General features: G+C 38.1%; 1 protein-coding gene across 1 annotated transcript in view; it reads left to right on the top strand.

The window, feature by feature from the left end:
• The window catches only part of TPO (thyroid peroxidase), a 66,963-nt gene that overhangs the window by 427 nt on the left and 50,772 nt on the right, over positions 1-15,764 (top strand). The window contains exons 2-3 of the mRNA XM_007055654.3: positions 3,108-3,192; positions 13,525-13,694. Coding sequence (XP_007055716.3) covers positions 3,108-3,192; positions 13,525-13,694 — 255 coding nt within the window. The remainder of the gene's footprint in view (positions 1-3,107; positions 3,193-13,524; positions 13,695-15,764) is intronic.

Raw genomic sequence — 15,764 nt, 5'->3', positions numbered from 1 at the left:
TTCTTTCCTAGAATCAGAATCCGTAAAGTTAGACACTGTAAGACTTCAGAACTACTATGAACTTCAGAACCTACAGTGAATTCTAAGCCAGTAAGGTCTATTGAACGATGGGTGGAGAAATATTGGAAGTCCCATTGTTTGAGTCATTTTAAAACTGGATTGAACCAAGATTCAGGAATATCGTATGAAGAACACTTCTGCTGTAGTAGAGAGTATACAAGATGAATGAGCAGGGCTTTTTGATATCTGTAGTTTATTATTTTATTCTATAACTTTAGGTAAGATTAAGATGGGAACAATCTTAGAAGCGCTTGCATTTCAAAGTAATGTATAAACATTTTGTCAAATAAGATTAGATCTGAGATGCAGCGGGGGACATTGCTTTTCATGGGAGATTGTGTTCTTTTCTTGACCATAACTGCCAAACAGGAGATCAACTTTGATTCCTGTTATGGACTCTCAGTTTGGTGTCACCGTGTGAATTGTTAGGGAGTTCTTGGCCTGGAAAGACCTAACAAAAAAGTTGGCTAGTTCATCCAGTGTAGCTGAACAAATTTAGCACTGGTGAAAAGCAGCTATTTCTGGCAAAACAGTGTATGGAAATTAAAACCTGTGATTATCACTAAAAAGAGGCAGAGGCAGAAATTCAATTACATCATGTGTTTCAGATCAAAATCTTGTTTGGGGCTGTGCGATCAACAATGCTCAAAAAAATGAGGCAGGCAGAGTAAACAGGTTGGTGGAAAACACCCATAAAAATAATTGAAAATAGTAGTACCAAAGACACACTTCTATGTGGCTTGAGTCAATCTTACTTTCTAATGTAGACATTAAAACCTTTTCAGATACTCTTGCTAGAAGAACAGATGCAGAGCAGTACTTCCTCAGTTGATATACATTGATCAAAAAGGTTTCATATGAAGTAGACACCTGAGTGATAACATTAGATGAATCATAGGAGTAATTCACAATATGCGGGGGGGGGGGAAATGTCTGCTGCTATCCTTAGATCCTGACATCTTTGATAACATAGAATGGCATTTTCTCAAAACATAGGTGTCAGAGATGGATTTTGGAGGCATTATGAAGACACAGATATTTTAAGATTCTCCATCCACTAGGATAAAAATTAACAGGGTATGTGCCAAAGAATTTCAACTGCAAAGAGGAGCCAAAGTTGTCCCCTTTACCCCTTTTTGTTTTCCCTCTTTATTGAACACCTGGCACTACAAAACAAAGAATAATAATAGCATAACAGCACTTACAATTAATGAAATAGAACATACAATTCCACTGTTTGCAGATGATATTATACTAATGTTACCAATTCAGTACAATCTGACTTCCATTCTGAAAAAAATAATTAATTCAGTGATATATCAGGCCAGAAAATTAACTATAAGATATCTGAAATATTCAATATAGGGCTGTAAACTGTAATTAAACAGCTGCAAGATACATATGCGTTTGTATGATCCAAACAAAAGTACTTAAGAATCAATATGTCTCCTAACTTCAGTCAGTAAATTACATTGATTTTTTCCCCTGGTATTTCAAAATTGATCTGTTGAATTGGAAAAACACTACATTTGCCTTAGATTGGTTGTAGCGCTTAAAATGAAAATGGATTGGTTGCCAAAGCTTAATTTCCTATTTCAGGCCCTACCAACATGGGTACCAAAAAAAATCTCCAAAGGTGTGGTGTTTAGATGTTGCTTCTAATTATTAGAATTGGGAGCACTGGCTGTTGGGAGTCTGAAAGGACATATAACAAAAGGCAACCCAAATAAGAATTATTACATTTGTATGGGACAATAAGTTCCCATTTGTAAGTAAGAATTCTCTGTATATACCCACTGTGGATGCGGGATTGGCAGTACCAAATTTATTAAAATATTACTGGGTGGTTCAGTTAATATCACTATCAGCCTGAAACCTTGGTATTCCCAATAAATATGGGTGGAAATTGAACAACAGGATTTTAAACATATTTAGCATAGTGTTCTTATTCTTTTTAACCTAGAAGATATAGATCAGTACAAAAGAGAAACAATCCAGGGAATATGCAATGTCACATCATCCTTTCACAAGGACATTTTGGGTATGGAATTTGATAAGCTGTACCCCCGTTCCAACCTCATTTAAACTCATCAAAAACAATCCAGAATTTCAACTGGGTTCATCTAATCCAATATAAAATACATGGGAGGAAAATGGTACACAATCATTGACCACAATGATAAAATTATGACAATTAATGCCATCAAATTATTTATGGGGAATTAATATGCCAGTTCTGGTTTATTGGCAACTAAAGTAGTATATCAAATCCCAATCAGGCAGCCCAATTTTTAGGAGAGCATGAACAATCATAGAAACAGTAATTATGGGGAAAATCATGTGAAAAGTCCTGCTCTCTGCATGGTATAACCAATTGTTACCAATGGAGCCAGAAGATAGGACCTTTATGGAAAAATACGAAAAAGGTCTAAAACCAGACATCCATTTGCAACAATGAGGAAATATCTGGATCTTGCTTGAATCGAGTTTTAAAATATCTGGAGGAAGGCTGGAACCTTATCATTTGTATAACTCGTATGCACAATTATTACAAAGTACTTTATCAGTGTTACCTCACTCCATTTAAACTAAGGAAATATATAAAAAGAGAGTCAAATGCAGGAGAGAACATGGCAGAACAGGTATCTTTGTGCATGTATGGTGGAACTGCCCTAAGATAATATTCTGGAGGAAAATAAACAGAATTTTCGAGGTAAATAAAATTAGTTTACACACAGACCCCATAGTGCTTCTATTAAGTTACAGCCCAACGGAGGTTACTGACTCAGAAAAGAACCCATTAATAACATAAATACTGCTAGGCAGCTATATGTGATGATAGCTCCTTTTTCTGGAAAATAATAGCTCCCTCAACATTAGCCACATGAGAAAGTTTGGGAAATCCTTTCAGTGGAAAAATTACAGACAGCCTTATATCAATATTAAGTGGATTTTATGAAGGAAAGCATAGCAGTAAAATCTCAATGATCAATACTCTTTGGATGATTGTTGCCTCCAATTTAACTTTTAATTTTTTTAATGTATAGAAGAAACTGAAGATACCTACATTACCAGTGCTATCCAGGAGGGGGCTAAAGTGGTGGATGATCCTATATACCATACACTGAAAAGGTAAAAATGGTCTGTGTTTGCCGTTAATTTCAATGTGACCCCTGTTTGGCCATAAGGATATCTCTTTAGGGGAGCATGCAATGTCACATCATCCTTTCACATGTTGTGAACCAATCTAGTTTGTATCATACAATATGCTGCACACTAGTGCAATATTTTATTTGTTAACTAGTAAAGCGTTACTATGTAAAAACCAAAAAATACTCTAGCAAACGAGTGTTTTCTGATTGTTTGAATCCAATGAAAGATGTCAGATGGCATGAATCTTTGAGGCAAACGAGTCTGAGTTTTCACATAACCTCATTTATTTATTGGGCTAAAGTAAAGCTTTAAATAGCAACTATATTTTACCAGCATCTGAATGAGATAGAAACAATGGGTGATGTCGTGGCTCCTGTTAGGGGGCTTATTCCTTCACCCACTCACTTCCCTGGTCCTTCTCACATGAACAGAGAGCAACAATACCCGAAGTCCAAAGGTGCAAACAATTCGATGTTTATTGGGGTGAACTTCCAGCAAGCATGATTCCAGTTTCCTTCCTTGGTGTCCCCCTTCCCAGCTCTGACACCACAGAGCCTTACCTGTGGCCCTGTTCCCATCCCTGCCCTAAGCTAAACATGATTCCAATTTCCCCACTCCCATTCCCTGTTCCCATTTCCCCCACCCACCCACACACACACACACTTCCTGATTGACTGCAGACTATATAGTAAAACTTGAGTTCTGCTTAGCTATACCTTAACCAATCATTTTCCTGAAATTTAACTAACCAATCCTAACATATTGTAACATGATTATTTAACCAATTATATCCCACCACTTAATTAGTTTACACCCGGCAAAATTAATTATACAGCAGACAGAAACAATCATGGAACCAGACAGAGACCATGCAAATAAACAATAGCAAAGTAGGAACTATAATGACAAAACAGTACAGAAGTGAGGATTTCACATCCCAACTATTGATAAGTGAGTTCTTGCCAGACAGGATGCTATCAAACTAAGTTTCCTTTTACATTTTCTAGGCACTTCTCTTTCTCTGGAGGCGATAGGCATTGTTCCTAACAGCCCAATAGCACCTGATTTCAATGTGACTAGTTTGGAATGTGAGGATGTGACCGTTCGCTTCCCAGCTTATGGCTGCCTCTGCTGCTTAGCCAAAGGCCTTAGCCTAAGCACAGGGCCTCAGACTGTCATAGTAAGAGAAGGCCCTTACACTGGCAGACAGTGATTTTGATTCTTTCTTTTATACCTCTATAACTAGCTATGTGATAAGAATACACCTAAATTCTTAGAGTATAGGCCTTTACAGACAGGCCTGAATATCTATATCCTAACAGCTACCTCAAAGGTAATGGCAAAAATCCCCTTGACTTCAGTGGGGCCACAATTTCACCAAGTGAGTCCATGTTAAACAGGTTTTGGCATGAGAGGATGTTAGGGACTGAATAAATTCAGTAGCTTAACTAATGCCCAATGGAAGAATAGACGTGAGTTGTTAAAAGAAATGGTAGTTAAAACACAAAAATAAAACCACAAAAATTAGCTTCGTTTTTCACAGTGAAATTGGAGCCTAGACGGTGTCAGGGGAGAACAGTGATGATAGCAATCCAATCACAATTTGGTCAAAGTGGTCGGGGGGGCACTCCATGTAAAATGTACCGTTATTAGGCATGGGATCAAGTGATTTCTGTGTACAGGTAGCTCTAAATATCTAAATGTTATGTGCTACCCCAAATTTGTTTCTCTCCCATGACCTCCAGCATTTTTACAATTGTTGATGTCCCTGAGGCCATTATGCAAACAGGGTTTATCTGTATATGGTGAAAGTGACTTGAGATTCATAGATCCCAGGAAAGCTTCTTGCAGCTCTTTGAGTAGACTGAGTATAATAGAAGGTCACTTTTGCTTAGTTGTCTCAATATGGATTTTGGGGCCTACAGCTATGCGACCAGGTTTTAAAATGTTGGCTTTAACTTATTGATGTCTCAGTTTCTTCATGTATAAAATGGAGCTGATAATATTTACCACTCTCACAGGGATGTTGTGAAGGTTATTTGATTAACATTTGTGTAGTGCCTCAGAGATGATAAATGTCAAGCATTATTAGTACTGCCAGTTGTGCTGCTGGTTGTTGCAATCCATTGGAAACTAAATTGCAATCCAGCTAATTTTAAATAGGGCACCATACTGTTTAAATTCTTTCAAAATGTTAACAAAATAATAGGTATACAAGATATAAAGTGTTGCAATGTTCAAAGTTCATTTTTAATGTTCTTCTTAATAGCGGCTTCTTAGGGAATTATAATAATGAATAATATACAAAAGACCAATCAGCAGGTCCTATTTTCTTTACCTATTATACAAAGAACACAATGATTGAAAATCAGATGACAAATTATATCTGATAACATGAATATTTGATTGACCCGTGGAACCTTCGAAGGCAGGGTGCTATTGGTGGAAAACAGCTTAGAAAGAGTAAAAATGTAGTAGGCATTTTACATGATGGGCTTGATCATGTAAGCCTCTGAGCACTCTGACCATATCCACTAAGAGACATGCTTAAGTGTTTTGCTGGATCAGAGTCAGGGTGCTCAGTAACTGCAGGCTTCAGTTCTATATGAAGAAAAATAGCATCTGCAGTTACATTAACAAGTATAAAATAGCAGGGCTGTCAATCTTCATGGTTCAGGGCACAAAAGGATCATTAACTGAAGTTCATAAGAAATATGCCCTATCTTACACAATATTACACAATTTGGTGCCTTTAGGCCAATTCAGTATGTCAATGGGTCCCATAGAAGTTAATGGAAGATTTGCTATTGACTTAATTTGGCCCTATGAGTGTGTCTTATACCTTCCTCTTAAACATCAGACCCCTGACCTTTGGCAGAAACAGAACACTGGACTGAGAGGGCTGTTGGTCTGTTTGGATAGTCTGCTAAAGTAGCTGTGTCCTTAAGTTCTCAAAATATTTCTGTATTTTCAAGTCACTTTAAAGGTATGTGCAATTTAATAAACTAAACTATTTTCTGTATATGTAAAAGAATATGGTGCAGTTGAATTAGGACTTTAGTGAGTACAAAGCCTAAAAACTATGAGAAATGAATCTTACTGCATATTTGAACTTCTGGAAGTTATGGAATTCATAGTACTGCGAAAACTCAAATCATCTCGCTTTAGCTCATAAATAACTGAAGAAGGCCACAATACAATACAAATGAGTTCAGCTCTTGAGAATGAAAAGCATTTCTAGGATGAAAAGGCAGTTTCCTATTCAGCCTGGGATTGGGAAACTCTTAATTATTCCAAGTACAACAGTACAAAATTATGTTTGCTGAATTCATGAACTAGGTTTCCAAACTGCAAGCACACTGAGTGAACAAAACTAGATTTTATTTATTACTTCAACTTGAACTTGAACTGTGATCATAATGGACAAATGCATTTCCTCGGGTAGATATTTAATATCACCATTTGGACTCTTCTATTATTTTAGACCCTCCCCATATACTTATAAATGCTGTAATTATTGAACAGCAACATATTAAAGTCACTGACTACAGCTACCTTCAATGTTGCTAAGTTTTTAAATGTAAACTTGATTAGACCTATAGGGGGCCAGACAGCTTCAGAATTAGAGAGGAAGTGTACACAGGTGTAGGTCACTCCTTCCCATTGGCCAGCCACAGGAAGATGGGCACTAATTGGCTCCTTGCTTCCCACGATCATTAATTTAAACCCTTGCTTGGGTTTTTTTGTCTCACCCTCTCTCGCCTTAGTTGTAGTATGGAGCCAAATTGGCTGATGCCTTTGTAGTTTTGTTTTTGTTTCTTCATAGTGTCATGATTAAACAGGAATAGGACTTTCAAATTTAAAAACTAGGAATTTATATAAATATTTAGTTCACCACAACTTGTGGCTGGTGCCCAGTGTGGATGAAAGGCCAAAGGGTTAGCTCCCAGAAATAAAGGAGACCTAGGATTTCAAGCTGATGGAGCTTGGGCCTGTGGGGAAAGGGGAGACCTGAAGTCTTCACAAAACAATGTCCCTCTCTGGTACCTTCTGCCCCCTTCACAGTGGGAAGGGGATTCAGCAGAATGTACTGAATCTTAGGAGTAGGCAGTGGAGAGTCTACCCTGCATTATGGACTATATGTAAGAGGCCCTGTATACCCTGCACTGGATTACTAAATACCTGGTAAGAGTAGAGGGGGCAGATAACACCAGGGAGGGGTGCTAAGTTTAATAAAGTTGTGGCCTGCAGCTTAAATCCATCTTTGTGTCTGTCCTCATTCACTTGAATGTCCTGATCAATGAACTGCTAGCAAAATGCAATATTTTTGAAATAGCTTTCCCAGATTTTAATATTATTTAGTGCCTGATCCAACTCTCACTGTTTGTTGTGCAGTTTATAATTGTCTTGTTATTTCTTTGTGCTGCCCAGGCCTGTTTGTTGTACCCATCTGTTGTCTCCCATCATATAATTAGATTGTTGGTTCTTTAAGGCAGGGGTCATTGTTCTGTCTTTGTCATTATCATAATACAAATAATCATAATTACTGTAATTTTCATTACTATTACAATTATCATACTTATTATGATTTATTATTTTTATTATACTCGTATTATAGTAGTGCCTAGGCATCACAATAAGGATTGTAGGCACTGAACATACACAGAGTAAGAAACTGTCCCTGCCCTGAAAAGCTTACACTCTAAACAGACAACACAGACAAAGAGTGGGAAAGTACACACAGAGAAGTGAAGTAACTCACCCAAGGTCACAGAGCAGGTAATTGCCACAGCAAGCAACAGAAGACTCAGAAGCCTATCCTCTAGACCAGGCTGTCTCCCTGTGCTCTCCCTACCTTAGGTCCTGACCAACCAGAGCTCTGTTGGACCCAGGAATCTATCTCCCGGTGCCAGGCAGCAAGGAAACAGACTCAGTATATTCCATGAGAAATCTCTCAAATTAATTTGTACTTTACTGTCAACAATTATTACATGGTACTTTTGTCTCCATCCATTTGTTATTGTTCTCTCTGCCTGATGATTTGCTAAATCTAAAGTGTAAAAAGATGATAGTCTGGTTGAAGTTAAGCTATCTAAGCCATGTTGGTTGTAACAGAGAACAAGACAATTAGTGATCTAAAGGCTCTCTGCACTTTGACCAAAATGTGATGTTCTCTAGTCAACATGGAAACCTAACAACAATGTAATTCAGCAGTAATTTCTGGCTACATGTCATAAAGGATTCCTGGAGTTCCTTACATTTAAGTCATTGACTTTAGATGTATATTTCTAATAATAATTATATGTGCCACTTATTTATACAACTCCTTCATCCAAAAAGCTCAAAGTATTTCAAATCGTTAAGTAATGAAGCCACTCAAAAACTTATGTCTTAGGTAAACATTATTGTGCCGAATTTACAGGTAGGATAAACTGAGGCATAGTTAGTTTAAGTGACTTTCCAAAGTAAGACATTGGCACAACCAGGCATAGAACTCAAGAATCCAGACTCTCAGAGCCAACTATTAATCACTAAAATACACTAACTACCCAGTGAAAATACAATGGCAGTCACTCAAGATATATTTATTTTATTTTTTTAAAAAATATACGCACACACATACACACATTTTATTAACTTACAATAACATACACTGCAACATAGATTTAAAATGTAATTAATATATATAAATGTCACTGCACTATGGCCCGCAAAGGAAAACCGTACAGCTCTAGTGAATCTAATCAAAACATTAGAAATACAAGTTATGGAACAGACCACATCTTTAATTAGAGAGCTCCCAACCCAGTTTCAGGTACATTGGTACAGATTTTTCTATTACCTTTCATGAGACAGGCATGCTTTCATAGTGGGGGGAGATGTGCAGTTTAACTAAAGGACCACCCAAAGTCAGCAAATGCCAGCTGAGCTGGAAAGGCTCCATGATTCTGAAGAGAAGTTATGAGCTGAGGGGGAAAGAACCTGGACACCCCAAAAGGCTCTGCCCAGGCCCAAAAACCTCTCCAGAGTGGTAAGGCATCTGAGGCAGGGAAATGCATATAGGTGTGTTCATTATTTTGTATAGATCTGTGTATTTCTCACGCTGTTAAGTAAAGAACAATGGTGTTTTAGAATCCTCTCTCAAGGATGTCTATCTGTTTGTTTTCATTGTTATGTCTCTCTGAAGAGGTAAACTATAAGCCACAAGGCTCAAACCTTTGGAGAGGCTTTGGAGGAGATAGCACTAGTTTCAAAGTCTAAGCATTTGCCTGTAGGGTCCTCCCTGCCAAGAGGAGTGTAAGACAGGTCTTCACCTGGAATATGTGCCGAGAGGCCCAAAGCTAGGCACAGGGCTTAAACTGCCCACCACCAGCAAGTTAAGGGCACATGGGATTCAGAGCTTGGATCCCCTCACAGCAGTCTGGCAAGCATACAGCAGGAGGAGCATAACCGGATCTGTGACATTAACAAAGAACTGGCCCTAAACAAAATGTATCATTTAGAGATTTTGGATGAAAAGTTCTACTAAAAAGGATCTTTCCTGCAGAAAATTTCAGTTTTGACAAAAATCCATTTTTCCAGAAGAAAAATATTTCATTTGAATTTTTTGACCAACATTACTTATAATATTCCCATCACTATGATATCTGTCTGCAAAGAGATGCAGTATCTTGATTCAAAGAGTAAAGTAAGTGGCCTTTGAGAAATGTACAAAGCTGTTAAAAAGTATATTTTGCTGTCAACTGTTCCTGTTACAGAAATGGGATTCTCTCACTTCCCAATACAAATGCTAACTATTCATTTTAATGTGCCAAAGAGTTAAAAACTCTGTCTGTGTTACAAGGAGCTAAGCTTTTCTTTATAATTTTCCTCTCCTGTCCATTGAAAGTCATCTTATCAAGAAATTAGATTCCAGAGATAATCATCAATGAGTTTGCATCAAAATAATCAAGAAAGCAACATATGCAGTTTCCATTTAACCAGTGAATACAAAGGCATTTTCAAAAGTTAAGAAAAATAATATGAAGAAAAGTAGAAGGAATGGGTACAGCATATAAAGTGTCCTAAATTTCTGGTGTAATGAGAAACTGCAGATGAGATGTAATGTCTGAAAAGACCTCAGTTGAACCCTGTCAGAAATCTTTCAAAAAACTTCTTCCCATGAGATTTCCAGCCCCATTTGGTATAAACTCAAGATGTTTAATTTGGACAAGCTGTAGACGAGCCCTAAACTCAAAGATTCTTATGTGAACTGAACCTACATGCTAAATATTTTGAGGTAGGCCTAATTCTAATGAAAGTAGATGAGATTTTCTGAACCAGACCAGAGCTAGGAATGACTGAAGTTGGGTCTTTCAAGGTGGAGGAATATCTTAAGGAAGCAGAGTATATTTTACCTGGGGGGGAAAAAGACAAATGACATCCCTGGAAGTGTCTGAATTTTAATGACAGACTAAAGATGGCTCAGAGTCTTCAGTCAGAAATAAATACTTTTATTTAGTATGTACTGCACAGGAGCTATCCTGGTTTCATAGTTCTAACCAACGGGGGAAATAACCTCATTTGCAAAGCCTGTTCCAGATGCCACCAGTTCAGATGCCTTGCAAGCTGCTGTCTGCTGCTGGTGCCTCTGTATACCCAGGCAAGTGGACAAAAGGGACGATCTGTATATGCTGGGAAGTGAAAAATCAATTTCTATGCCCCAAATAAGAAACTACTCTTGCAGAAGGTCGCTAAACATTACCATTTATTCACTGACACTCAAGTCCTCAAAGGGGTGTCCAAAAATGAAATGAGTTTCATTTAATATTCTGTAAAACTTCACTGTTCTGGGATATCTCTTGAGGGGTATAAGGTAACTCAGGCTTAAAAGCATGTTAGGAATTTTCAAACACTGCCTTCAATAAATGTTAGTTCAAGGCAAAAGAAAGATACTATATCTAAAGCTGAAGGAGTATGGCCAATACAGATGAGAAATCCTTTTGAAAATTATCCATATGTATTTAAATATTGCCTCCTGAGAAGGCTAAGGTAATTGAGAACTGATACTTGAGAATTTGAAAAATAAGTGTAATCGTAGAATCATAGAATATCAGGGTTGGAAGGGACCACAGGAGGTCATCTAGTCCACCCCATGCTCAAAGCAGGACCAATCCCCAATTGGTCTCTGCAATTAATCTCTGCAAGTTGCTCATACACTTTAGGATTTAGGCAACTATGCTCACATCTAAACACCTCAGGCCTGAATTTTATCTCTCATACACTGGTTTTTATACTTCTATAATTCCTTTGACTTCAGTGGAGTTGTTTCTGAATTACACAGTCTGTGAGATTTGTTGATTAATTTTACCCTTGTCACTCTCAGGACTAGAACTCGGCAAATAACTGATTTTTTGGTAAGTTGGTAATTTCAAAAAATCAGAGCAAAAGTCATTTTGGATCAGACCAAAAATCAAAAAAATATTTGTATTTGTTGGCAGATGAAAAAGTTTGAGGGGAAAAAAATGTTTTTGGTTGAATACATTTCATTTTGATTTTGAGCATTTTTACATGTTTTTTTTATAATTTTAAAACTAAATTAAAAGAAATTTCAAAATGAAAAGCCCTTTTGAACCAGAAAAATCAAAATTTAATTTTTACATTGTAAATACAAAACATTTTGATTTTTTCATATTTTTTTTGGTTGGTTGGTTGCACTGTTTTTTTGTTTTTTCTTTAAACAAACAATTTACAAAACACATTGGTGTTACCAAATCTAAATTTTTCACCATAAAATTGTGGTCAAAATTTTTTGCCTACCTCTAATCAGGACCCAGTTCCACTATTCTTTCACATGCAGAGCTGAGCTGCAGTGGAGCGCAGTGAAGATAAGGCCTGGAAGTCGGTTAATTTCTCTCTATGTCAAACAAAGTGCTGGACATCAGATTTCCATCCAAACTATATGTAAAGCATGAGCCTAGAGAACACATCACCAAACTGAGCTTGGCTTGCCTTGAGGGGTTTTTCACATTCTAGGGATCTGATTCAAGACTCATTGAAGTCATTAGGAACTTTGCCACTGACTTTAGGTGGTTTTGCAACAAACCCTAAATGGTTAAATATTTGTGAAAACTCCTAGGTATGGCATTTACAGCACTTCACTGATTGAATATGAGCAGGTGCACAGTGAATGGGAACTCAGCCAGCTACCCATTATGTGGAACTGTTTTTTTTACTATAGACACTTGTCTGAGGTCTCAAGTTTGATTGAGTGGGCTGTTTCTTGATTGAGCACTTAACTGTATATTTTATGCCTTAAGCTGTCTGTGATCTTAAATGTGACATTTAAACCAAACCTACCATTTGGCTTCACTCTTCGGTTAATGCTACATTGTGACTATTGTATTTAGCATCGATTAGTATTTTGTCCACAAGGTATCCCTTCATATCCTTATGTAATACAAATTTTGCTTCAGGGCATCATCAATTCACAACAAGCATAAAAGGGAAGTGGTTTAGTTCTTCTGGCAAAGTTTATTCCTATTTGCCACTTGAGATATTGAGTGACATTCCTTCTGTCCTCTGTCCGGCAGCATTATTTCTGGTGTAGCCATAGAAATGACAGAACATTACTGCAGTTATTTTCCACTGAATGTCTTTAGCATTTGCTTCAGTCTAATCTGAACCATCCCAAGTGATGGTGTTTCCAGCTAAAATAAAAAAATGAGGCACAGATCTGAATGCAATATTCAGAGTGCAGTTTTAACAGAGGGATTACCACCTTCTTGTTACAATTTGATGCCTTAGAAATTTCACAGGCTTGTTTTGTTTCCATATTGCTTTGCAAAGTCATGTCTAATTTGTTGTCCATGAGCAATCTAAAGTCTCTTTTGGCATGATAACTTTCCATGTTACTCCCTTTCATGGAGTAACTGAACAACTAAATAGATATTCGGAAAACTCCTGTTAGGCTTCAAGGAACCTTAGCTTATATGTTGGGTTTTTTTCCTAAAATATAGTATTTCTAAGTCAAATCTTTAACTATTTCCAATATGTGTACACACATTATGATTTGTTGTATTGTGATTTCAGACCACAAGTGTTTTCCTTCTCCATCTAGACAGAGCTCTGTATATAATTATTAATAAGTTTCATAAAAAGGGGACTCTGAACGGAATGCATTTTCCCTTGTTAACATGGATACAAATATTTTTAACAAATAGCAAAAGATGATAAAAATCTTCCCAGATTTAATCTTTTCCACTTAAGCCCTAATTACAAATATCAGTATATTTAAAGGTTACACTTAAATGCATATTTTATCTGTTATAGAAATCTTCAAAGGAGGGGAATAATAGCTCCTGGTCTGCTGCTGGCTTTTTCAAAATTTCCTGAACAAGAAAGTCAAGATATTTCCCAAGCAGCTGAACGAAAGGAAACTTCAACACAAGTGCTGGAAAATAAAGTTCACCAGAAGCAGAAACGCTCACTGCATCCAAGTGGTAAATACAACACACAGGCAGAAACCCCTGTTGATAGCTTAAGGGTTATCTCCTAGATTGAAACTGTGTTGACTTCATTTTTATTTTATGCAGGCAGGAGTACTATTCATACCCACACCTTAGAGTCATAGTGCATGCTGTTCAGATCTTAAAAGCATCTTACAAATAGTTAACCTCTATTGTGTTTTGCTTCTGATTGTACTGCTATGGTGCTTGAGCATCTAAACAGCAGCATTTAGCCATTAGCATCCTTTGCAATCACACACATGCACTTGGATTGTCTACAAATCATCTCACAAATATACTGAATGCCCTGTGTGTTTTGTTGAGCTTCTTAGGTCAGAGGCTTTGGTCCTTCTGGAGCCTGAGGTTGGCAGACACAGAAGGGTACTGTTTGTATCTTTTTCCTCTGGGGCACTGAGTTCCTGAAATATGTTTCCTCCAGACATGGAAGGACTTCTTACTTTTCATGGTGCATTGATTTTATGTATTTTATATGCTATTTTACTGTTTTATGTAATGCACTGGAAAGTTCAAAGTTGGAGAGTTGTCTAAGTAATACAACATCATCATTATTACTATAATTATTATTTTAAGATGGGCAAAACCAACCCCCCTGGCATTTGGGATGTTTGAAATTCAGACCTAGATCCAAATATGTCATGACTTAATACCATCTCTATAAATAATAACATTGTAATAATATCTATTTTCTTTCTTAGTATTATAAATGGACTTTTTTTTTCTCTGTTCAAGAGATGGAAGACCTACACTGTTGCAAACAAACATCAAGCACTACAGTTCTCTCTCTTGGGTTTTTTCTTGGGAAATTCATGCCATACACATAAACTAAGGGCTTGTCCATGCTGTCCCACAGTTCGGACTATGGGGGTGTGAATAGCAGTGCACACCAAAGTGCTATGCTGTAATTCCCCCTTGTGGATACTGTTGTCTATGCAGAAACCCACCTCCTGACCTGATTGGCTTTGAGAGCCTTAGCTAAAGGCCAAATCTCAACATCTGCATTGCTATTTGTGGCATGCTAGCTGGAGCCCTGCTAGCTTGAGTCTGTCTGCCTGGGCTGAGAGGTTCGCTCCCAGTAGACATACTCACACAGGCCCCAAGAAGGAGGGCTGTGAAGTCCCCAGACTTGAAGGCAGAGTTTACAGGTCAGGGAGGACAGGGATAAGAAGCACACAGCCCCAAGAAAGTGAAATTGTGAAACTAAAAGGAGAGCTGGTTAACCTGAATAAAGTGGCCCCAAGAGAGGAGGAATCTTGTTCTTAAAGACTCTGGATGTAGGTGTATTATTCTCAGAACTCAGAGGAAAAACTGAGGCAGGGTCACAAGGTGGGACTCTGGAACAGCACCTACCCACATGCTGCCTAATGGTGTCTAGATTCCAGCTTCTCCCCAGCCCCCAACATTCTAATTCATTAATTCTGTCCCCCTACCTGTCCCTTCTCCAGCTCATCAATTTATAATTCACTTTCCTAGCCCCAGTATCAGTTCTACCCATCCAGCCCCACATCTGCCCCTGGCCACCCAGCATCCCCATTGATGCTCCTTCAGTTTCAAGGGTTCTTCACCCCTCTTTCCCCAGCCTGGGGGGGTGGGCAGCTGCATCAGGGTTCTCTTCACCCCTCTCCCCATTCCCAGGATTGATGTGAGAGGACGGGGTAGAACAGACTGACCCAGGAGGAAAAGAGGGGACAAGATCAGAGAGCCGCTTGAGCTGTTGGACTCTTTCTGCACCCTTCTCCCCATCTTCCTCTCTTGTGAAAATGGTGTTGGATGCTTCTACTCTCCCTCCCCCCCCCAAAACCTCTTTTTGGCTCCTGAGGGAAAAGGGATAAAGCTCTGCCTGCTTCCTGCAGCAGCAATTATTAGCTGCCTTCCCTTTCCCCACCTCTTGCAGAAGAGCAGCCAGTCTCCAGCAGATCTGATATTCATATGAGGGCTGGAGTTTCTTGCTTTACCCTGAGGTTGGCTCCAAAAGGAGTTGAAATCATGTGACTCACAATGAACACTGATGGCCACTGGGCTCCATCTCTTGCCTGTAGCTTCTTC

This window comes from Chelonia mydas, chromosome 3 (assembly GCF_015237465.2).
Source record: "Chelonia mydas isolate rCheMyd1 chromosome 3, rCheMyd1.pri.v2, whole genome shotgun sequence".
NCBI lineage: Eukaryota > Metazoa > Chordata > Testudines > Cheloniidae > Chelonia > Chelonia mydas.
Note: the sequence above shows the minus strand (reverse complement) of the source record. Positions and strands in the feature narration are given on the sequence as shown.